Source organism: Phocoena sinus, chromosome 3 (assembly GCF_008692025.1).
Source record: "Phocoena sinus isolate mPhoSin1 chromosome 3, mPhoSin1.pri, whole genome shotgun sequence".
Taxonomy (NCBI): domain Eukaryota; kingdom Metazoa; phylum Chordata; class Mammalia; order Artiodactyla; family Phocoenidae; genus Phocoena; species Phocoena sinus.
This window is the reverse complement of record NC_045765.1, coordinates 57,819,176-57,842,045: the sequence shown is the minus strand read 5'-3', so window position 1 is coordinate 57,842,045 and position 22,870 is coordinate 57,819,176. Positions and strand designations below refer to the sequence as shown.

Genomic DNA, 22,870 nt, shown 5'->3' with positions numbered 1-22,870 from the left:
ATGATGTTCAAAGAAGCAGTGTTTATAATAACGAAAAATTAGCAAGAAGCTAAGTGCTCGATAGAGGACTAGCTCTAAAAATTATAGTGCATTTATAAAATCAGACACCAGGCAGCCATTAAAAATCAAGTTTTAAAAGGATAATTGATGATATGGGAATATTATTAAGTAGTATTAAGCTAATAATAATGATTTTAAAGTAGTATGTGATTACACTCAGATTGGGAGACTACGGGTAATTTTAAAACTTTCTTCCTGTATTTAAAAATTTTTTTTAAATGTTCTGTAACAAACATGTAAAACTTCTATTTTTTTAAAAAAATGCTACTTAAAAATTTGCATGTGTCTACTGCCTTTTACCACATACCTGTCTTTTCCAGTTGGGCAGTTCCTTCCACTCACCTTCACGTACACTGTGTTCTAGTCCAACATGCCTCACTCATTTGTAACAAGAAATATCCTTTCCGCTCCCTTATCAGAAGTCTTTGCAAGAGATTGCAGAACCCCTGATACACAAACATACTTTAATCACAGATCAGATGCTCCCACTCCAGACCAATCCAAGTCCTAGTTGGATTGGTGCCTAGTTCTGGCAACTACATGCTCTCCTGACACTGAGTGATGCTCCTGAGACCACCTCGGGTCTCCCCTGCCCTAGATACCAAGATACCATTGGCCCTGACTCCTTGGGGGCTCCTGGCGTCACACAAGCATGGCCCGTCTCTAGGCAAATGTTCTTTAAAAGGAAGGTGTTCTGTATCAGTTAGAAAATGTATTTAGCTTCCAATAACAGAAAGCTTGATGAACAATGGCATAAGCCCTTGGAGGTTCACCTTGTGACATAAGTTAGGAGAGAGGCAGGGAATCAGAGTCACAACTGCCCACTTTCTAAGCTCCTGCCCACTCATCCTTAATGGGAATTCTTGGGTTTGTTGCCTTGTAGTCACAAAATGGTTGCCACAGCTCCACTCAAACCTCTGATTTTCATGAAAGCAGGAACCTTCTCAGAAATCTCCAGAAGACTTTACTTGCATTCCATTGACCAGGACTGATTCCCCAGGCCACACCGCCAGCTGGAAGAGAGACTGAGAAACTAAGAATTCTGGTTTTCCTTAAAGAAAACCAGAATTGAATGGGTACGGGATCGACAACTGACAGTACCTGCTAGTGTTGGCAAGACTGATTCTAGAATGCAAAGGTGTTTCAGAAGGCAGTGTGTTACCAAACTGCACAAACAGCAGACCAGGTTACTCCTGTGTGTGTGTGTGTGTGTGTGTGTGTGTGTGTGTGTGTGTGTGTGTTACCTATATTCACTGAGCATCCTTCAGAACCAGCAGCTTTCATAATTATCTCATTGAGTTTATTTCATTCTTATAATAATCTCTCAAGATAGGCCTTATTCTCTTTATTTTTACAGATGTGGAAATGGACACTCAGAGAAGTAGCTTGCCCAAAGCCACACAGCCAGGGACCTTTGGGGCTGGACTTCAATCACACAGCTGTCTAATCCCCCAGCCCCTGCGTCTGCTAGTTTACAACACTAGCCTCCTGGCAAGTTCCATCATATGTAACCTGGAGGGCAAATAAGGGGACTTATAAATGTGTTTGCATCAGAACTTGAAGATGCACACGAATACCCATGGGAGGTCAGATGGGGAGCGCCCTTCTGTGGGCAACAGGTATGCTAGTGACCTTGACCGGGATCGCTCCCCTAACTGCTGCTCATGGACAAGGAGGCAACAAACCATGTACACAGGACCCCAAAGAGCCAAGTATTCAGGATGGTTATCACAGAAAAGACTCGGTAAAACAGTGCAGACATTTTAGACCCAAATCAGAAGTTTGAGAGGAAACTGAGGAGGAGATGTGTCTCCACGGTACATAGAAAGAATAATAACTCACAACAGACAGGAAGGAGAAAGGCACCAAACTGAACCTGGATATTTATTTATTTAAATATTGCTCTAATTAAATAGGTAACAGATATGGTACCCATTTATATTTATACTTAGTTGTGTCCACTCATGCCACAGACCCTATGCTAGGGATATAAAGACAAATAAATTAAACATAATCCTTGCTTTCAAGGTTATGACACTCTAGTGGATAGGTGATATTTAAGTTAGATTAGTTTCCTTGTCTCAACCATGTGAGGTGAAGTCTAGCTCTTCTGACCACTGGGACTGCAACAGCAGGTCTAAATTCTAACAAAGCTCTTGGAAAATAATTTTTTAAAAAGGCTTTGGAGTCCCAGACTTATAAAATGGGATGGAAAACAGCTCAGCCCTATAGACAATTGTTACCTTGGGACAGAAGTGAGCTCCCTGTGCAGATACTGAAATAACAAATTATTGATATGTTTAGTGTCGATTTCTTCTCATCTGCTTACAGGAGGGACAGCACAGGACCTGGGCACAGAATAGGTATTTAATAAATGCTGGATGGATGGATGATGGATGGACAGATGAACAGACAGACGGATGCTGGGTGGATGAAGACACATTGCTCACCACTACCTCCAGACTCAATCACTGCCCTCAGTTTTAGGAAAAAAACAAACCAAAACAAAACAGCTGTCAGAGTATTGCCTTAAGCTTTACATTTTAATTTTTTTTTTTTTGCGGCACGCGGGCCTCTCACTGCTGTGGGCTCTCCCGTTGTGGAGCACAGGCTCTGGACACGCAGGCTCAGTGGCCATGGCTCACGGGCCCAGCCGCTCCGCGGCATATGGGATCTTCCCGGACCGGGGCATGAACCCGTGTCCCCTGCATCGGCAGGCGGACTCTCAACCACTGCGCCACCAGCGAAGCCCAAAGGGGCTATTTAAAAAAAAAAAAAAAAAAAAAAAAAAAAACTTGGTTTCAAGTAATGTTTTGAAAATCTTTTTTTTTTTTGGAGTATTACTTGGCCTTGTGCATTGGTACGTGATCACAATTCTGATCAAACCCCCTGTCAGCACTAATTTTCTGCTCTTTGACATTCATCTTCTAAATCTGGTTTCATAGCATGAGTGCCCCTTGCCTAGGTGATTTTAGAAGCTGGAGTTACACTCAACATCCCTTGCTAGGGTAGAACACAGAGGACTCACTAGGGTGTTAGCCACACCCCACCTCCAACACATGACATAATGGAAAGGGCCATTTAGAAGATTCAAGCTTGGACAAAGCATAACCAGGCCAAGGATGCCAAAATAAATGGATACTTCATAGGATGAGGTGGGAGGAAAAAGGCCCATGCAAATGCCTTCTTGATATTCCCAGGCGGACATGTAACAGGACAGCTGCACTGGTTCCTTACACAGAGCCTTCTACATGGTGAAGTTTAGTCAAATATGAAGGACTTGCCCCCCAAACGACTTGCTATTGCATCACCGGGAAATCTGAAAGCAGCAATTTTTACATTCTATGGACCCATGACCATGCTCATCATCGCCTCGGCCCCAACGTCATGGTGCCTCCTCCACCTCTCGGAACTGCCCCTAAATTGTGCTGAAACTATTTCTTCTGTTAGCTCACTCTAGGTCTTGAAATAATGAGAAACACAAGCAGAACCTCCGCTGTATAAGGAGATCTACTGTGTCTCCCTGCAAAGCTCCTTCTTTTCAAGCAGGACAGAGGGGCCCCGGGACTAGAAGTGGAACACGAGATCTCGCCATCATGACACCACCATGATTTGGAAGCGTCTCTCAGATCTCTCTTCTCTTTTGGTCTCCACAGGCTGAAGAGAGCTGGCTCGCTGTTTTCGCTGTGGCTATGCTCCCGAGCGATCTGAATATCTATTACCATATATTCAAACAACTGCTTATTCTGAGCCTTATCTGGTGTCATTATACATTCCTCAAGTTCAATAGTCGAAGTGACATCCTGCATCCTTTATGTCTAAGTGCCATTCGAGTTTTTAAACAGAGGACCATGATCAAGATGGTGATGATGATGATGACGATGACACAGCTGTATTTTTGGAACTCTACATCTACAGCTGAAATTGAGCTCATTTACTTCTCACTGCACCTGCTAGGAAGGTGTTGCCCCCTCCTCTGCCAAGGCCCAGGTGCCCACTACAACCCTTGGCCCTAGGAAGGACGAGACCTACCAAGATTTTACTAAGCAGCTGGCTTGGTGACGGGGCAGTCACTTGCTCTCTTTCGATTATGATTTCAATTTATTTTGTATTGTGATGCTGTCTTTTCCTCTCACAGCAATAGATAGAAGCGCAATGAAAGAAGAGTCGACTTCAGGACAGATTACAAATGAATTTTTATCTTTAAGAAGCTAGGTCGGAAACCCGTGGCTATCAGGAAAGCGTACTACGCAGTGGTGAGCTCACGCTCATGCCAGGGTTCTGATAAACTTCAGAGAGCAAGGCGCGTCACAGAAAGAAAGAGGAGAAAATGAGTGAGGACACCTTGGAAAAACCCCATCAGAGAGGGCTATGATATCAGTGACGGAGCGCATTCTCTGAGCACTGAAAGCACAGGGAAATTTAGTTTCAAATGTGTGAATGTGTGAATGTGTGTGTGTGTGTGTGTGTGTGTGTGTGTGTGTGTGTGTGTGTGTTTCTTTTTCCAAAGGAAGTCTTCCCTTTCAATGGATATTCAATTTAGGTTAAAAACACAGTATAACGTGAGCATAAGAGCACACGTTCTAGGAAAGACTTCAAATCCCTGCTCTTTCATTTATTAGCTGGGTGGCCTTAGGCAAGGTGCCGAAAAGCTCCAAATCTCAAGTTTTCTCACCAGCACTACAGATGACATTTTTTGGTTGTTAGAAGAATTAAACATATACACCAAGGGCTTAATACACGTATTTATTAAGCACCTTCTACAGATGATCTCTTGTCACAGTAAATCTTTTTTTTTTTTTTTTGCCATTTTAAACATTATAATCTATGGTAAATCTATATAATGGACAATGCTTTAAAAATAAAGAGGTAGAATCATTCAACATTTGACCAATAACTGTTGGAAATCCAGACAGAAAGCCCTCATATAACTCCCATTCTAGTTGGGCAAGTCAGACAATAAACAGAACAGGTAAACAAATTATCTAATATATTGGAAGGTGATAAATGGTATGGAGACAAATAAAGGAGGAAAGAGAGATGGGAAGTGTCGGGGAGGGTTTCCTGAGAAGGCCACGTTTGTGCAGAGATTGAAGGGTGGCTGATGGAAGGAGTCATGTAGATGTCTGGAAAGACAGTCCAGGCTGAGGCAGGATATGATGGCACATCTGAGAAACCCACTGGGACCTGATCGGGGCCTCGATCATGCTTGGCCTTGCAGGTCACTGAAAGGATTTTCTCTTTTCCTCTTAACAAGATGGGAAGTCAGTGGAGTGTCCTGAATAGGGAATTATACAATCTGACATACAGTTTACAGAATGTTTAACTCCTATGTTCAAAAGAGAATGTAGGGGCCAGGAAATTAATTAGGAAGCTATTGAAATAAAAGATGAGGATGTCTTGGACCACCAGGGTGGTAACCGTGGAGGTGGTAAGAAGTGCTCGTATTTGGAAATCTATTTGAAAGTAGACTCAAATGATGATTATAATGTGGCACATGAGAGGAAGAAGGGTTATTTTTGTTTGCTTTTACTTCAGCAGATTGAAATATGAAGCTGCCATTAATTAAGATGGCAAATACTACAGGAAGAAGGAACAGATTTGGGGGGAGATCTGGAGTTTCATTTTGGACATGCTAAGTTTGACATGCCTATGGGCATCCAAACAGAAATGTGGAGCAGTCGTTACATATTTAAGTCTGGAGTACAAGGGAGCAGAGCTGGCAGGTTGGCTAGAAAGAGAGCAAGGTGGGGGCAGGGGGCTTGGGCAGGAGCAGAGAGACAGACAGACAGATAGATGTGACCCTCCATGAAAACGTACGTACGACACACAAGAAAGGCAGGGTGCAAAATATCGTAGAATGTGATCCTGATTTTGGACGGGTACAGCTTTAAAAGTATATTAGTATATGTTTACAAAAAATAATTGGAAGCATATGCAACAGAAAGCTAATAGAACTGGGAATATGAGACCGTTTTTCCATAATACTTGGATTTTATATAAGAATGGTATTAATTTATAAATAAAAAATAAGGGCAGGAGAAGAGTGCTATCTGAGTGAATTATCAAAGCCATTAATTTCTAACACCAACCTCTATCTCCTTCTCTGGACTCCAGCTATGACCCTGGCCACCCTCTCCCTCAGTTTACCCTTCTCTCCCTTTTCACCTTTAGCTTTCTCCAATCAGTTGCTACCAAGGAAGCTTCAGAATGACCAGGAGAACCTGTGGTCTGCTTTCCCAGGGCTGAACTCACAGAAGAAGAATCTGAGTTCAAAGCCAAAGTCGGCATTTACGTCCAGAGTCCTGACAAATACATTTTTCTTCTTGGATGCAGTTGCTAATTTAACCCCCAATTGTTTTTTCTTTAAAGCTCGTGACATGTCTATTAACAAGGCCCTAAAACTGAAATGTTCCTTTAGATGTTGAATTTTTGACCATAATGGAGTACTGAATAATCAGCGAAGTTGAATGGGTATGGAAAAGGTTAATATAAACCACTTTTAAATTGCAAGCTTGCAAGCCCCAGGCCTTCACCCTGTTACACAACAGGCATTAAAGAAAAATGTTCTTTCTGTGGTTGCAAAGATAAACCTTCATTTTGCTGGGAGCCTCTGCAGCAGGACCCTTTTAGGATTTTTCCATTGAGACATCACAGCGAGGAAGAACTTTTCATCCCGTCTCTTTGGCACCACCTCCTGTTCCCATTTAAACACATTTCCCCAGCTCGACTTGTGATAAGTAATGGAATTAGACAACCGTCTGTCAGCCCAGGACTCTTCCCCCCAGAATCTAGCCCTCAGGTTGAAATCACCATTGGAGAAAAGAAAATCATTGTAGACTATTTTTCTACTGTTCCCAAGAGCTCAGCTGGAGGGAAGTCGTTATTTCCTCTTTAGCATGCCCTGCGGGAAGGATCTGTGGAACTTCCTTCCCCACCTCCCAGCACAGTCAGGCCAGGAAGTTACAGCTTCATGAACGCTGACCAGCCAGCCGGCTGGCTGTCTCCAGAACACCTGAGGCCGACTGGCTGGGCCCCCATCCCTCCTCCAAAAGCTAACCTGTGACAACAGAAGCAAAGAAGGAGCTGGCCTTACAGACAGTGCTGTTCGCTCTACTCTCTCGTCCAAAGGCGGAGGAGGAGGGGGTGGGAGAGACTCTGCAGGATGCCTTCCAAACACTGCTGCTTGTGGGAACACAGAGACACTCTCTGCCTGATGGTTCACACTTCAGGATCCAGGCAAGCGACGTCAGACCCCGGAGAAATAAATCTAACTCCCACCCAACTCAGCTACAGACCCTCGACCACCTTTAGGCAGAGGACCTGGCTGGCTGTGACCTAAGGGAGTACACACGGGGCACAAGGGCACTAGCCCAGGCGTCGAGAGGCCCAGGCTCTGACCCTGCCCCACACCTGCCCACTGTCTGACCTGAGGAGAGATGCCTTCTCTCCATAGACCTCCAGTTTTCTCTTGGGGTAAATGGGAACTGAACAATGGCTCCCTGGTGCCAAACTCCTTTCCTACAGATGTGATCGGAGGTGGTAAAGCATAAAGATGGAGCCCCTCTAGGGGAGGTCGGAGGCCCGACCCACCCGGCCTTCCCCTGGTCCCCGTGGGGAAACCCGAGGCGCCTTCGAGGAACACAAGGGTCCCCTCGTGCATGGTATGGAGGAAGACAGGGGAGATCTTTCCTGCTCTGATACCCTACAACTACAGAGTTTTCACCTCAGCCGTGAGGGAGCTCCGAGTCCCGCCTTCAGAGGGAACAAGGCTGCTGAACCCAGGCCAAGGGGAGAGGTCTGTCTCTGTGCACAAGCGGAGGGGAGGGGAGTCAGGGTGGGGAGAGCAGCAGGTGTGGGGCGGGCTAGTTTAAAAATGTATCTTCAAGACCCTAACAGTCCTCTATCTTACCCCTAAAATTTCAACCACTGTCAAGAAATCAAGAAACAAGTGCTTCAGACATTCCTCATATTCTTTCCTGAGGACTGAAGAAAAAGCAGCAGCAAAACCCAGAACCAAAGGGTTAACATTAGATGTGAGAGGTGACTTCCTAACTGGGCTGGCTCTTGGGTACTGGAAAATACCAAGAGAAACTGGGGGGACCTTTCCTAGGAGACTCTTAGAAAAGGTACTGAAACCCAGGCTTAATGTGTAGACCTCAGTCTCCCTCTTTTTTTTTTTTTTTTTTAGCTTTTTATTTTATATTGGAGTATAGCCAGTTAACAATGTAATAGTTTCAGGTGCAAAGCAAAGTGACTCAGCCATACATACACATGTATCCATTCTCCCCCAGACTCAATCTCCTTCTTTTTAATTTTCCCCTTCCTTTGGACAATCATTAGGCTATACTCTTGAGGATGGTCTGGTATCACAGAGATGAGAGAGAAAGCAATTCAGTAACTTGTCCAAGGTCACGAGTAACTGAGAGGAAATACTCAGAGGTGTGAAAGGATGACTCCACCCTCCACCATCTCCCCAGGGGCCACAACAAAGGAGAGATGCCAGAGAAAAACAAAGAGAACACACACAAAAAATCAACCATTTGTCTCTGACTTCCTAAAAATGATCTCAAAACCAAAGCTGAGACAAGAGACTTTTGATTTCCAAGAACCGGGTTTGCTGTAACTCAAACGGCCAAAGGCTGGAAGAAGCAGAGTGAGATCAGAAAGAGAGCTAGTTAGACCCTGGCCTCACACACCTTGGACACTCACATCCAGTACTGATCACAGTTGGGGCTACAAAAGGAAGGCGAACAGGCAGAGGCCGGTGAGTCCCTAGGAAACGTTCTGCTCACCACAGCTTTTGGGTCTCCAAACTCAGCTCTGGGGCCTGGGCAGGAAGAGGCACTCCTGAAACTCCAGACAGCTGGAGGTCCCGCAGCAAAGAGGACCTGTGTCTTTCTACCAATATGAAGCCCGTTTTGAGGTAAGTCTCACAAAGATGTCCTCTGCGTGCAAGAGAAATGGCTGCTGGGCAGATCCAAGGAGAGACGGCTTGAGAGAGCAAACTCACCGCAGTCTTTCTTGACACCAGAAGGTCACAGAAGTTATGTGTGGCCCTGAAGGGGGCCAAGGAGGGGCAGTGAGAGGATGAGTAAACTCAGAAGAGTAGGCTTAGAAGAAAGAGGACTCGGGGGACTTCCCTGGTAGCACAGTGGTTGGGAATCCGCCTGCCAATGCGGGGGACACGGGTTCGAGCCCTGGTCTGGGAGGATCCCACATGCCACGGAGCAACTAAGCCTATGCGCCACAACTACTGAGCCTGTGCTCTAGAGCCCAAGAGCCACAACTACTGAGCCCATGTGCCACAACTACTGAAGCCCGTGCGCCTAGAGCCGCAGCTAGAGAAAGTCCGCATGCAGCAACGAAGACCCAATGCAGCCAAAAATAAATAAATTTTTAAAAAAAGATTTAAAAAAAAAAAAAAGAAAGAGGACTCGGTATGAGTGAGCAGAGGTCACGGGCAGGATCTTAAACATCTCTCCTTGGCTGCACTCAGGATGAAATATTGCTGGACAACTAATTAAAAACTGCAAAGCCCCATAGAGGTAGATTCCAAAGAAAGAGACACACCAGGAGCCACCTGACACCAATATGGTATCTCATAAGCCCTCATCCCACCCCTACTTCCTAGAATTTAGATATAATCCCGAATTGACAGAATTGACCTGGAAATGACTTCACTAATGTTTGTATTAACCAGAAGGAACCACGGTTCAAAATAGAGGTAAGGTTGAAGGTAAAATGTCATCATCAACAACAGTAATGTCACATTTTTGACACACCTGCATTTGTGAGACTGTCAAATGTCATTTCTGTAATAGGCACAGACACAAGCCTGCTCTGGATACCGTTCAGAGCCACGGTGTGTCTCATGGATGGCGTCTGCCCGTAGACGCCACTCCCACTGCAGCTTCAGAGAGGGGCGGCTGCCAGGTAAGGGGGTGTGGACTGGTGGGCACTCCTCCTCCGCCTTTCACCCAACAGCCAAGTGGCCAGATGAAAGCTGCCCTTCATTTCACCTCCAACCCCTCTCGTGCATCCATCCCCTCCTCACCCCAACTGCCACAACCTCAGTGCAGCGCTCACCGCCTGGCGCAAACTATCGCGAGAGCTGCGTGGAAAGAATCGTCAAATTAAAGGAAAAAGTCAGCCTTCCCTTGACTGATTCTGTCCAGGTAAAATGTTCCTCATTTAAAAGTTTCATTTCACATAATGACCCTGGGGATCTATCAGTGCCCTCACTGCCCGTAATATGACCTTATCCTCCAGGGAAACACTGATCAAATCCGTATTAAATAGTGAAGCATCCTATCCTGAGAGAGGATTATACTCTCCTTCATTAGGATGTTGTTGGATATGTAATAAATTAACTACATTCAGTCTTATCACCAACAGGTAGTTCCTGCTTCCCCTCATGCTCATGTAAAATATTTGCTTTACGTCACAGCAGAAATTGGGTCTTTAACGAAAAAGGACAATCTCAGAGCCTCATGGAAAGAAGTGTACCAAGTTGGATGGATACTTCAAATAACAGATGCCTTGTTACAGGCTTCCAAGGTGATATTTCTTAGATAATTGCCAGATGATACCAGAGACAGAGTGTAGAGTTCCAGGACTCTGATGACTTCATAAAAGCAGACAGTTGACCCAAGAGCCAGTGGAACAAAACATAATTAGACAGGACTGCAGGAACTAATGACGGAAACCTAATTTTGATCACTGGTTTGAGAATATTGCTGGTATTCTTTTTTATTGTTCTCATTTCTGATAGGCATATAATGAAGTCCTTTTGCTTTCTTCCTGACCTATCTCTCACTACTAACTTAGTGGTCTGTGCTTTTACAAACATTTGGAAATGAAACCCTTTCAAGTGGTAATCTTGTTCTCACTAACCTCTCAGAATTCTGGAACAACACTTTTTCTCTGAGTCTTTTTACTTTCAATGCCAATGTGGTTACTCTCGCACAGGCTCGATAAGAATTTGTTCTCGTTTTCACCAGTAAGTAACTGAACAAATAGATGGTACAGCCAGCCGAGGCCATACCTGGAGAGTCATATTTGAGAGTGAATCTCATTTAATCAGATGTGACAAACCCACCATGAAGAAACAAGGGTTGTACTTTGTTTAAAGAAGCATGAAGCCCTCCCAGAAAACTACAGGCAAAATGGTAGAAATGGCTTTCTTGGATTGGTTTCCTTGTCTCAGAATAGAAGACTAAATGAAAGCAGTAAAGAATATACTTGGAATAAGAGAGGCTATTGAGACTTCCTAAGAAGATTCTTAAGAAATCTCCAGGGCTTCCCTGGTGGCGCAGTGTTTGAGAGTCCGCCTGCCGATGCAGGGGACACGGGTTCGTGCCCCTGTCTGGGAAGATCCCACATGCCGCGGAGCAGCTGGGCCCGTGAGCCACGGCCGCTGAGCCTGCGCATCCGGAGCCTGTGCTCCGCAACGGGAGAGGCCGCAACAGTGAGAGGCCTGCGTACCGCAAAAAAAAGAAATCTCCAGACGGAAGTTAATTTTGTGGGCTTTGTAGTTGCTCACCACGGCACGGCTTTAGGTTTTCTGACCAAAGTACAAGGAGGCTTGTGTAGATTAGTTAACATTTCTTTTTTTAAAAAAATTAATTAATTAATTTTTATTTTTTTGGCTGTGTTGGGTCTTTGTTGCTGTGCACAGGCTTTCTCTAGTTGTGGCAAGCGGGGGCTATTCTTCGTTGCGGTGCATGGGCTTCTCATTGCAGTGGCTTCTCTTGTTGCAGAGCACGGGCTCTAGGCGCACAGGCTTCAGTGGTTGTGGCTCGTGGGCTCTAGAACGCAGGCTCAGTAGTTGTGGTGCACGGGCTTAGCTGCACTGCAGCATGCGGGATCTTCCCGGGCCAGGGCTCAACGCCGTGTCCCCTGCATTGGCAGGCAGATTCTTAATCACTGTGCCACCAGGGAAGTCCCTAGTTAACATTTCTTACTAGAGTTATATAGGTGATCAGTCCAAAATGCAATGAGATCAGCTTTTTGGTAACCAAGAGTAATCTATGGAGATTATTTGTGACCCCAGTGCTTTACAGTTTACAATGTCCTTCCACATCCTGGATTAAACCTCCCAAAGAGCCTTCTAACACAACATTCCAGCAATCACCATGAACAAATTTACACTTGAACATCTCCATCTGTGTGCCTTGGTAAAGACAAAACAGCTTAGGAAGAGGTAAGTGGATAAACACTTACACCCTATTCATTCTCCTCCATCGCAAATACCTGCAGGCTTTAGAAGACAAGCGTGTGCACGCACGCACACACACTCACACACAGATGTCCAACGTTTTCCATGGGACAGCCCCCTACAGCTGAGAAAGCCCAGCTCCACAGAAGGCCAACGCAAACTTCTATCTTGGGTCTCATTACGGAAGGCTTGTAGGGGGCTGAGACCAGTGGGCCAACATTACTTTCCCCATCATGAAAACATCCTGATAAGCCCGACCTTTGCCGCCCCTGTCGGCCATGGAAGAGAAACCGCAGGGCCTGGGGAGTTCTTCTTCTTCCATCCACCCCCTGGCTCTGTGTCGCATGCCAGGCAGAGGCAGCACATATTAGTAGAGAACTGCTTTTGCACAGGGATACTGTCCATCATCGTGACATCTCTGCACTCTATGTTTTGAAATCTGGCCTTTCAAAGGATTTAGAGATTAGAGTTCAAGGATGTCCAAGGCGCACCCCAGGGCAGGTCTGGTCTTAACGCTGAAACCCTGCCCTTCCTACACCATAGCCAATTTGACCTCTGGAAGAACCTAGTGCATATCTTGGTCTAACAGAATTATTTTCAAAGACTCTCAGCTCTTCTTTTTCTATTTAATGGCAGCTGAAGGCGGTTCAGTTTGGCGTTCCTAAATGACTAGGGTACTTACCGAGCATAACGGTCTCCCCAGGCCGAGCTAGAATGCCTCTGTTAAGGGCTTAGGGCCAGGTTCCTGGCGTCTGGGGAGGGAGGGCCTTGGCCATGTCAGGCCGCCCTGACCACACAGCCCCCCGTTCAGGGGGTGTCCTGCGATGCCCACTCACCATTCTTCTCTGCCTTGTGTTTTGGTGGCTTGGGCTCCGGGAGACATGGACAGGGCCCGTCGCAGAGGGTGGTGAGACTTTTGCCAGTAGAACAAGCATGGAACTCCAACTTGCACTGCAAAAGACAGACAGAACAAGCCTTAAGAATACTGTCATGTAGACCCCTCCCCAGCTTCCTTAGGAGACTGCCAGTGCCCTTCTAACCACAGTTAGGCTCACAGAAGCAAAGACAGAGAGAAGAGGAGTTCATTTCTGTTAAAGGTCTGAATTACAGGATGCTAACTAAGAAATGGCCTTCTGTGTTTTCCCAAATGCACAGAATAACATCTAAAAACACTGCACAGGGAGGCTTAGTTTAGTAAGTGGTAAACTCAACCGTAATTGTTTATGCAAGTATCAGGATGAAACTTAACATCTGTGGAGTCCCAGAGGGTCCACAAAGACAAAAGGCTGAAGGCTGCTCCAACTCGTCCCCTTACCCCCACTAGGGAGGCTCTGCCAGTGTAGCCCTCCTGGTCACGCTCAGCTGCTCACCCGCTCACCCTCTTCCTGGGGAGGAAGGGTAACAATCTACTTAGTAAGGTTGGATGGTGTGTGAGGCCCAGCCCTTTCCCCGGGAGCAAGCGAGGAGTGAATGCTTTGGCCTCAACCATCCAAAACCCAAGCTTGACACAGTCTTTCCCCCCAGAGGATGCCTGTGGTTGTCTAAGTAGCCTGGGACTGGGTGGAAACGTCCACTGAATCCTAGGATTCAAAATTACAAGCCCCAAAGCCATACAACGTCCTATCAACCCCTTCATATTTTGGCCGCTGTCTCCAGTTCTTTACCCTTAAGTCTCAACTGATTCGGAACCCAAGCAGGAGAGAAGGAGGTTCTTTACAGATGCAAAAGACCACAACGATTAACAGCATTTTATTATTACTACATTACGGAATAAGAAATGGAGACTCAGAGGCTAAATAACTTGTGAAAGCTCAGGACATGCACAATCCAGGATTCCAAACCCCCTCTGACCGACTCCAGGGCCAAGCACTTAACCGTCCCCATCACTGTGTCTGTCTTGTGGAGGGACTGAGAGAACAGATGGCCTGCACTGGACTCCACGTGTGGCTAATTATGCGGCTGGGCTACTGGCCTGGGTCGGAGTTGTCTGAGAGTTCCCTCCCGTTTTGACCTGCAAAATTCTCTAGATCAAGGCCTGTGTGCAATCAATCAGGCTTCTGCAAAGGCCCACGGGCCCAGAACCACGCTGGTATCTGCTGAAGGTTCAAAGGAAGGGGAGACGGGCAGAAGGGACGGAGCACCCACGGTGCATGCAGCTATTATCAGGTGCCACGCGGAATCTTTCAAAGGGAAGAAAAGGGGAGATATGGTCCTTGCCCTCGGAAAGCACAAATGCATACCTTTGAAAAGGCCGCCAGCATTTGCAAAGCAACACATGAGTGCAGATGAATCCCGGCTCCTTGTGAGACGACGGGGTATTCAGTCCCCACACTGATTACACCCCGAGCATAGGGAGAGTGGGCTTTCAACCTACACGTGCTGGAGTCACTCGTGTAATTCCTACCGTCGGCCACGCAGTCGCCTGTGACCCTTGCAGAGAGAGCATGGCAGATGAGCCAACGGGGAGCTGGCTTCCTCTCGATGCAAAACTCCCTTTTGTGCACGCTGCTGGGTGTCTGGTGTGGCCCAGTGTGGAGGCAGGCGTGCTGGGGGCCGTATGAAAGGAAGCCACGGCCCAGACCGCAAACGTCGATTGACGGACGTAGTGAGGAAACAAAAAATGTGTGACCACGGGGATGTGACGATGAGGAGAGGAGGGATATATGTGTATGTAGGGATGCAGCACAAAAAAGACCCCAGGTATGGACCATACCTGCAGATGGTCCAAATGGACAGAAGATGCACCAAGGAGAACGCTGGAAGGCGGCAGGTGGGTCCCCAGTGTAAGAAGCTTCTTTTCAACTAGCACGTGCCCAGGGCTGGAGGGGAGACTACTGCTACTGGCCCCGCCCCGCCCCCCCTCCTCCCCTGGGCTTAGCTCTCTGGAACAATCCGCAGGTTCAGGCTAGTGATTCTCATACTATTTTCTCAACAGAACCCCTAAAGCTAACTTAGAGGGGGAAATACACTTTGTTTTTTACGTGTCAACTTATTGTATGAAGTCAAAATTAGTACAGAGACTTGCTCTAAAGCCTTACCATACTGTGACTGCAATTGCCTGCTTGTGTCTGTGATAGACAGTAATCCTCTCCCCAAACGTTCTCTGGCCTCCCCGGAAGAGGAATCTACACTTTGCTCAGGGCCGTGTGTCGTGAGATCTGATGTCCCCTCTGTGGTGACAGCAGTCTTGACCACATGACTCGCTCTGGCCAGCAGATGGTGAGTAGGAATGATCCAAGCCAGGTTTGTGTCACATTTGAAAACCCACTGCTTGGTTTTCCCCTCTTGCTTTTTCCCTCTGTTATGGAAACGGCACGTGTCCCATAAGGGCCGCTCCTTCTGCCTGGGACCCAGATGGCAGAGGACACGGAACAGAGCTGAAGCGAACCCACAGCCGGCATGCAACATGAACAAGGAACTAATGCTTGCTGTCACAAGCCACTGATGTCTGGGGATCCCCTGCTACCACAGCATACTTTTTAGCAAAAGGTGACTTCCTACTAGACCCTAAAGTACTTAACGGCAGGGAAAAGTCTTAGTCGCGGTCTTATCCCTGGCATGATATGATACACATATAGCCCTGGCACACAGTCGGTATGCAGTCAATAGCTGCTGAACGATAAAGGCAGGAGGATGGGGTCCCTGTTCACTCTGCAGCTCTGAACCTCTGTTCAGGCCACCAGGAGCCACCAGTCTGCCTGCGCAAGGAGCGTAGGTGCCAGAGCTCAACATGTGAGATGCTCGTCGTGGACCATCCTTGACTCACAGCGCTCCCTGGTCCTGTCTCTGAGCTCCACATTTAACGCTCTGCCTTTCAGCCTCCCTGCTCACCCGAGTCTACCACTGGAGTCGGAATCCAGCCCATCTGCTTCCCAGGTACCCAGAACAACCGCCTCTCGGGTGGCCTCGCCTGGCCTAGGGACTCCTGTGCACTGTGATTCTAGTAACACAGCTTCCGTGGCTGGCCCCGGCACCCCTCTCCTGCACAGTCGCTGTCTCAGTCTGTGGCGGCAGCCAGGCCTCTTCCCGACTCCAGGAAGGGGCCACCAGAGAAAACAATATTTAGCTGCAGTGGTGAAAATGCATGTTTCAAGGACACAGATCTGCCTTTTATCTTCCAGAACAATATGTGGCATTTACATGAAGCTCAAAAGGCTATAATTTCATTTTTTTATAAAGCTCAAAATGTGCTATTTAGAGATAAACACATATGTGGTAAAAGCTACCTTAAAGAAGCCGGGGGCAGGGGTGGGGCGTTGACAGACACCATCAAGATAGAGGTCACCTCCAGAGAGGAGGCAGGGGATGGCGTCATACAGGGGCCCACAGAGGCATGGTGAAAATTGGGAAAGGTTTATTTCATAAGTTGGGTGTTAGATTCTGAGGCTTTTGTTTTGTTAGTAGCTTTGGCAACATAGGAATAACACATATATGTTTACGTGTCAAGTACTTTACGATCAAACATAAAACACAGTTTATAGGCCTCTATCCAGGTAAGGACCAATTATCACCACATCTCCCGAGGAAGCTGGTTAGGAGGAGTGAGAGCACGTGTGTGGGGACGCCCCTGGGAAGGGTGGCGGACCCTGAATATCTCTGGGCAGAGGCATCTAAGGGCCTACAACCCAGGCATCTCACACATGTTCCCTTCCTACAGCTCTTCTCCAAGCCACACCGGTGGAGTTACCTACCAGTCTCTTACCCCATCCCCTCTTCCCCAGGTCCTTGCTGGGCAAGAACAGATATAGAAGCCAAAACGTGGTCACTGCACCAGCTTTATCCAGAGAGGACACAAAACCCTCACAGTACGGGACACAAAACCCTCACAGTCCAGGGCTTCCCATTAGACCGGGCTGTACAGCGTGCCTCGGACCTTCACACCTCCAACTGCCTCTCCCAACCTGCGGGGAATGGAGGCCTAGGAAAGCCCTGGTCCACTTACCACCAATCACAGGCAGAGACAACACACAGACCTGGGTGGACCTGGCAGGAGTGTGCCCGGGTCTGTGCACACAGAGATTTTGGAAACATAAGGCAGGTATGCTACCCCTTGAGTACAGACCCGCCAAGAGAATGGGAGCCAAGAGAAAAAGAGGCGCCCACGTTACCTGGCCAACGCAGGGATGCTGCTCCTGGCTGTGACCATGAACCTGATCTAAGAGATGCCGGGCTCCCGCCCAACAGGACATAGGCAGCTTTCCTGGGAACGGGGCAGCAGGGAGCACAGAGCAAGGGAGTGAAAGGGTCCTCCCAGGGAGATATGGGGAGGGAGAAATAAGTGTCCCCCAACACCACAGGAACATCACTAGCTCCCGCCCTACCTCAGGACCAAATGACAAGCCTTCAGAACTCCCACACCTTCACCCTCACAGTGTTCTCAAAACAGGAGTTGAAAACTGGCAAAATTATGGATGGTGATTTCTTGGCATTTAGGACTTGCTCAGAAAGCATGTGTCTGCTTCCTCCACGTGTGCCCTGCAGGTCCTGAGGTTCCAGGTAGCTGGCACCCCACCCTGCCCTGCCCCACCTGGGCTTGTCGCCCTGCGTCAGAACAGGGTCTGCAGAGCTCCAAGTTAAACAGGGTGGCCTGTGAGCCTACCTCTTAAAGAGTCTGTAGCCTGGAGGTGGACTCTAAAAACAAACTGAAAAATGACATTCTTGGGAAGTGACACCCATAACTCCTCATTTTAGGAAAAAAACTGGGGTTGGGGGATAGATGAGGAACAAACAGGTACAAACAAAGTATATGGGTTTGGAGTGGAGAGCCATTCAATCTACAAAGTTCACAAAGAGCCAAAGGCAGAGGTGCTCCCTGGAGCTTGTCCATCACAAGCAGAAAGAGTCACAGCTCAATAAAGGTAGAGTTACCACCAGAAGGTCACCGTGGCCCATGGGGGAGAACCCTTCTAGCCCTGGCCAACACTGGAAGCTGGTCTAAAAAGAGATGAATCACTACTGTCCTGCCCACCTGCTCACCCTCTGGGAGGGAAAGATTTACACCTCGTGCCATGGGTTGAATTACATCCCTCATGTTGGAGCCCTAACCCTCAGTATCTCAGAGTGTGGCTTATCTAGAAATAGGGTCTTGACAGAGATAATCAGGTTAAAATGAAGTCATCAGAGAGGCCTCAAATCCAATATGACTGGCATGCTTATAAGAAGGGGAAATTTGGACACCGAGACAGACACACACAGAGGGAAGATGACGTGAAGAGTCATGGGGGGAAGAGGACCATCCACGAGAAATGTCTGAGGCTGCCAGAAGCTGGAAGAAGCAAGAGACAGCTTCTCCCTGGCAGTCCCAGAAGGAACCAACCTTGCCCACACCTTCATTTCGGACTTCATTTGGGACTGTGAGATGATAAACCTCTGCTGCTTAAACCACCCAACTCATGGTACTTTGTTACAGCAGCCCTAGCAAACTAATACACCTTCTATTTTTAAAAAGAGAGTCTCTAAGGGATGGATCACCTTGTCTTAGGTTCATAAAGCACAGATCTTGTGCCAAGATGGCTCAATCCTCCTAAAAAGAAAGAAGATAACATGAAACGGCAGCCTCAGGATATGGGGCAGCTGGACATGAAGAACTTGGCCAACGTATGGGCTGAGACTCATGCCCAGAAGAGAGGAAATATGAAAAACTCAAGGCTTTATATTGATTTTATGATAAAGCAGTTAAATAAATAATTAGCCAGAACTATTGAAAGGAGGAGAGTTGAAGAAGTGGGAAATAAGTTAAGGACTTTACATACAGTACTGGAACCCATATTCATATAAACACAAATATAAAAATAAATACAAGCCGCTGAAGCTTCTAGACCCCTTGACCTCCTGGGACAGAAATGCCTTCCCCAATCATCACAGAAGCAGAGGAGACAGAAGAAGAGCCAGAGATTTCACAAATTGGCAGAAATATTCAAAATGTTGACCTACTTAAAAATAATCGACCAGCAGATTTTCCAACCAATCTCCCCTTCCATTTCGCATAACACGCCAACACGTTGGAATGAGTGAATGTTTTCCCGCGAATGGCCAGTAAATCTCTCTCCTCTGTGATTTGTAAAGCAAAGCTAATAACCTCTCTCTGGGTCAGTGCTCACGCAGGTCTCCGCTGCTCACCTTCTCCACCGCACCGCACTTTTCCTGTTGCCTCGCCCGCTTTGGGTATTATTTTTAACATTTTATTTAAATTGCTTTCTCCGCTGTATTTCATCAACCTCTCGTCTATTTTTAAACCAGACTGTTGACAGTTCACAGTTGACAATTTTGTTCACAGTTGATGAATTCTGATTTGTTTTTATTCCCCAAAAATCATGTCAAGGAAGGTGGAGGCAGCGGGGGGCAGCTAATTTCCCGACTCTGCAGGCTTTCACAACTGGGCACCAAGCTAGCGGTTGCTGACGGCACACGTTATCCTGGGGCTGAGGAACAGCTGTCCTGTCTACCCAGGGCTGGAGGGTCTCTGCGGTCATCTGGAGGGAGCAGTGAGGAGAAACAAGGGAAGGGGCTCTGGTCTCATTCAGAGCTTTACCAAACATGCATGCATGTGTGTGTTCCTTCTTGCATTCAACAAATATTTATGGGCCTATGGTAAGCCAGGGTCCATTCTAGGCTCGAAACCAATGGGACAAGGGGCCTGTTCTCATGAAGTGTATGGGGCAGGTGCTGATGAGGGCTGTGGAGGATACACCATGGACAGTAAGAGACAGAGAGTAATGGGGAGGGGCTGGTACATTATATGGGTGACCAGGAAATCTTCTGACCAGATGACGTCTGGGCAGGGAACAGAATAAAGTGAGCCATACGACTATCAACTATCGGGAGAAGGGGGTTCCAGGCAAAGGGAAGTGCAAAGGCCCTGAGGTGGAGGATGCTGACTGCACTTGAGAAATAGCCAGGAAGCCAGTGAAGCTGGAGAGGAGTGAGCAGGGAGGAGAGTGGAAGGGACCAGCTCAACTGGGCTGATAGTGGGCCTTCTCAAGAAGGCTTGTGTGTGTCGGGGCTCAGCCTTTAGATCTCATTCTGTCTCTGTCTCCCTCTCCCATACATGCACACACACTCCTTCTCACATTCTCTCTCTCACACACACTTTCCTTTTCTGAATTAAGAGTTCCAAAGAAGCTAGAACCTTAAACTTTAAAACCAAGTTGCTAAAAATGTGAAAGAAAAGCTCTTCTTTACAGAAGAATGCCAGCTAAATAAATTTAGAAGGAATACTGGAATTAGGAAATTATTATTTTGCTACCCCCCCACACACAACGTAATAACTGAGTCAGGAAGGAATCATTTGATGTTTACTAAAAATATTGGGTGAAAGTCACTGGGGAATAGGACATTCACACAGTCTCCAAGTGTCACCCCATAGAATACCTAATTAAAAGAGGAAATGTACATTTTTCAATAAACATTTGGCAGTCACCTCTTAACAAAGGGACAAAGGGGCCGATTTAGTGCCACCAGCAGTGGGTCCACCTGGCATGTCCCTCCTGATGTGCCTCAAAAGGAAGTAATGACGGTGCCTTTGAAGTTCCAGTGCCCAAACTCCTTAACGTGGATCTATTCATGACAAACCAAATCCAAAATCGAGGCTATCTTATAAGACGACTGCCTAAACGCTCAAAAAATAAAACAAACAAAAAAGCCCTGAAGTGAGTAGGTCCTTGTTCTAGAAGAAATTAAACAGTTGGAACAAAAGCAATGAGTGAGACTTGATTGGTTCTTGAATAAAAATAATAATTATACAAAGCTATAAAAGGCATTCTGGGAAAATGTGATTGTCATACGGATTATATGTTAGGTGATGCTGAATTATTGCTCTCGTAGGTGTAATAATACTTACTAAGGGGCTCGTATAGGAAAATGCCTGTTACTTTTCTTAGGGGGTGAGATGTCACGAAGTCTACAAATTACTTCTAAATGGTCAAGGGAAAATTACACATGTGTACAGAAAGAGGAAATGGGGCAAAATGTTAATAACTGTCAAACCTTGGCAATGGGTATACAGTATTCATCCCAACATTCTTTAAACTCTTCCATATGTTTCATAATTATTAAACCAATCGCTAGGGGAAAGTAAACGTTGCTTTGTCCGGCGGTGCTAGAATTCTTCGCAGAAACCACTCCTATCTCCTCCCCTGAACTGCTCCCTCCCTCAGTACTGCGCTGAGTTTTTCTCCTTCGCCTGCTCACTAGGGGGCGAGCTCTGGGCGGGGGTTGGGTGGGGCGGGGCAGAGAGGATCCTGCACCGCCGCCTACAGGACCTGCCTGGGACTGCAAAGAGCCGGCCTTCAACAGGGATTGGTGAGACCAAGGATGGATTGAGGTTTTCCTAAAGCACACATTCTCTTCACTGATGTACACAGGCACCAGTACAGTGAGAAGACTCGACACAGGCACCATGAATTGCAGCATCTGAGGTCTTGCAAAGACTCTCTTTCATGTTGCAGATGGGGAAACTGAGGCTGGAAGAAGTCATGCATCTCGTGGGAGGTCATTCTCTTACGTAGCTTTCCTCACCTGCTCCCGACCTGGCTCATCTTGTCAACGAGTTAGCAAACCCTTTTGAGCAAATGAGGATTCCTGTAAAGAATGTCCCAGGTCTGTTTTAAGGGGCAAGGCTGAATAAAGCTCCTTTAACTCGCATAACAAAGCCAGTGGAAGGTCCTGCACCGAAACGCCAAAGGGACAAGATACCCTGAGGGGGCCTGAGAAAAAGATGTCCTCTCCCCAAAGGCCTGAGAAAAAGATACCCTCTCCTTAAAGGCAGCCAACTCCTACAGCCTTTGACTTGGGGAGCCCTCCAGGGGCTGCATCCCACCTCCCTCACCAGACCCTGGTGAGGCGAGTGCCCCCCGCAGGTGTCACCTGTGTCAGTCCCACCTCACACGCCCTCAGCCTCATCTCCACTACTCCCTGCCCCTGGTCCATGCTTTTTGGTCCCAGACATCACACCTCTGGGGCTTCACGGCCTCACCTCCACTGCTTCTCCCCTCTGAGTCATTCTCCTGATGTCTGCTCTGCGTGGGATCCTCTTACGGCTAGATACTATTTAAAAATGTCAAATTTCTTTGGGATTTTTCCTCTATCTGGGATTTGGGGAAGACAGTGCAGATGAGGAAGGAGTTGGAGCTCCCAGGCCCTGCTTCCTGTCGGCTTCGTGGGAGATACCTGGGAGGAAGGACCGCCAGGTACGCACCAAAAGAGATGGGACCACACACAGCCTGGCCAAGCATGGCCCGGAAGCAGCAGGGAGCCCCAGACCCATAGGGGCCCTGGAGACAGGGACGGTTAAGGGCCCCTCCCTGCATCCCCTCATCTTCTTGAGGCCTTTGCTCAAATGTCACCCTCTCACTGAAGCCTTCTCTCAGTACCCTTTTAAAATGACAACCTGGCATTCTGATCCCCTAACATTGTTCTACTTTGCCTTTTTAAAATATGAGATCTATCATCTTGTAAATACACTGCTTAAATTACTCATTTGCTGCTTTCTGTTTGTCTTGCTAGAATGTGAGTTCCATGAGGACAGGGGTCTTTGATTTGTTCATTGTTATGTCCAAAGCTCCTGGAACAGCACCTGGCACATAGTAGGTG

The 22,870-nt window shown here is 47.2% G+C and overlaps 1 protein-coding gene across 1 annotated transcript in view; it reads right to left on the bottom strand.

Annotated features, from left to right (window-relative positions):
* SPOCK1 (SPARC (osteonectin), cwcv and kazal like domains proteoglycan 1) overlaps positions 1 to 22,870 on the bottom strand; it is a 567,180-nt gene that overhangs the window by 81,181 nt on the left and 463,129 nt on the right. The window contains exon 5 of the mRNA XM_032629178.1: positions 13,117 to 13,231. Within this exon, the coding sequence (XP_032485069.1) occupies positions 13,117 to 13,231 (115 nt within the window). The remainder of the gene's footprint in view (positions 1 to 13,116; positions 13,232 to 22,870) is intronic.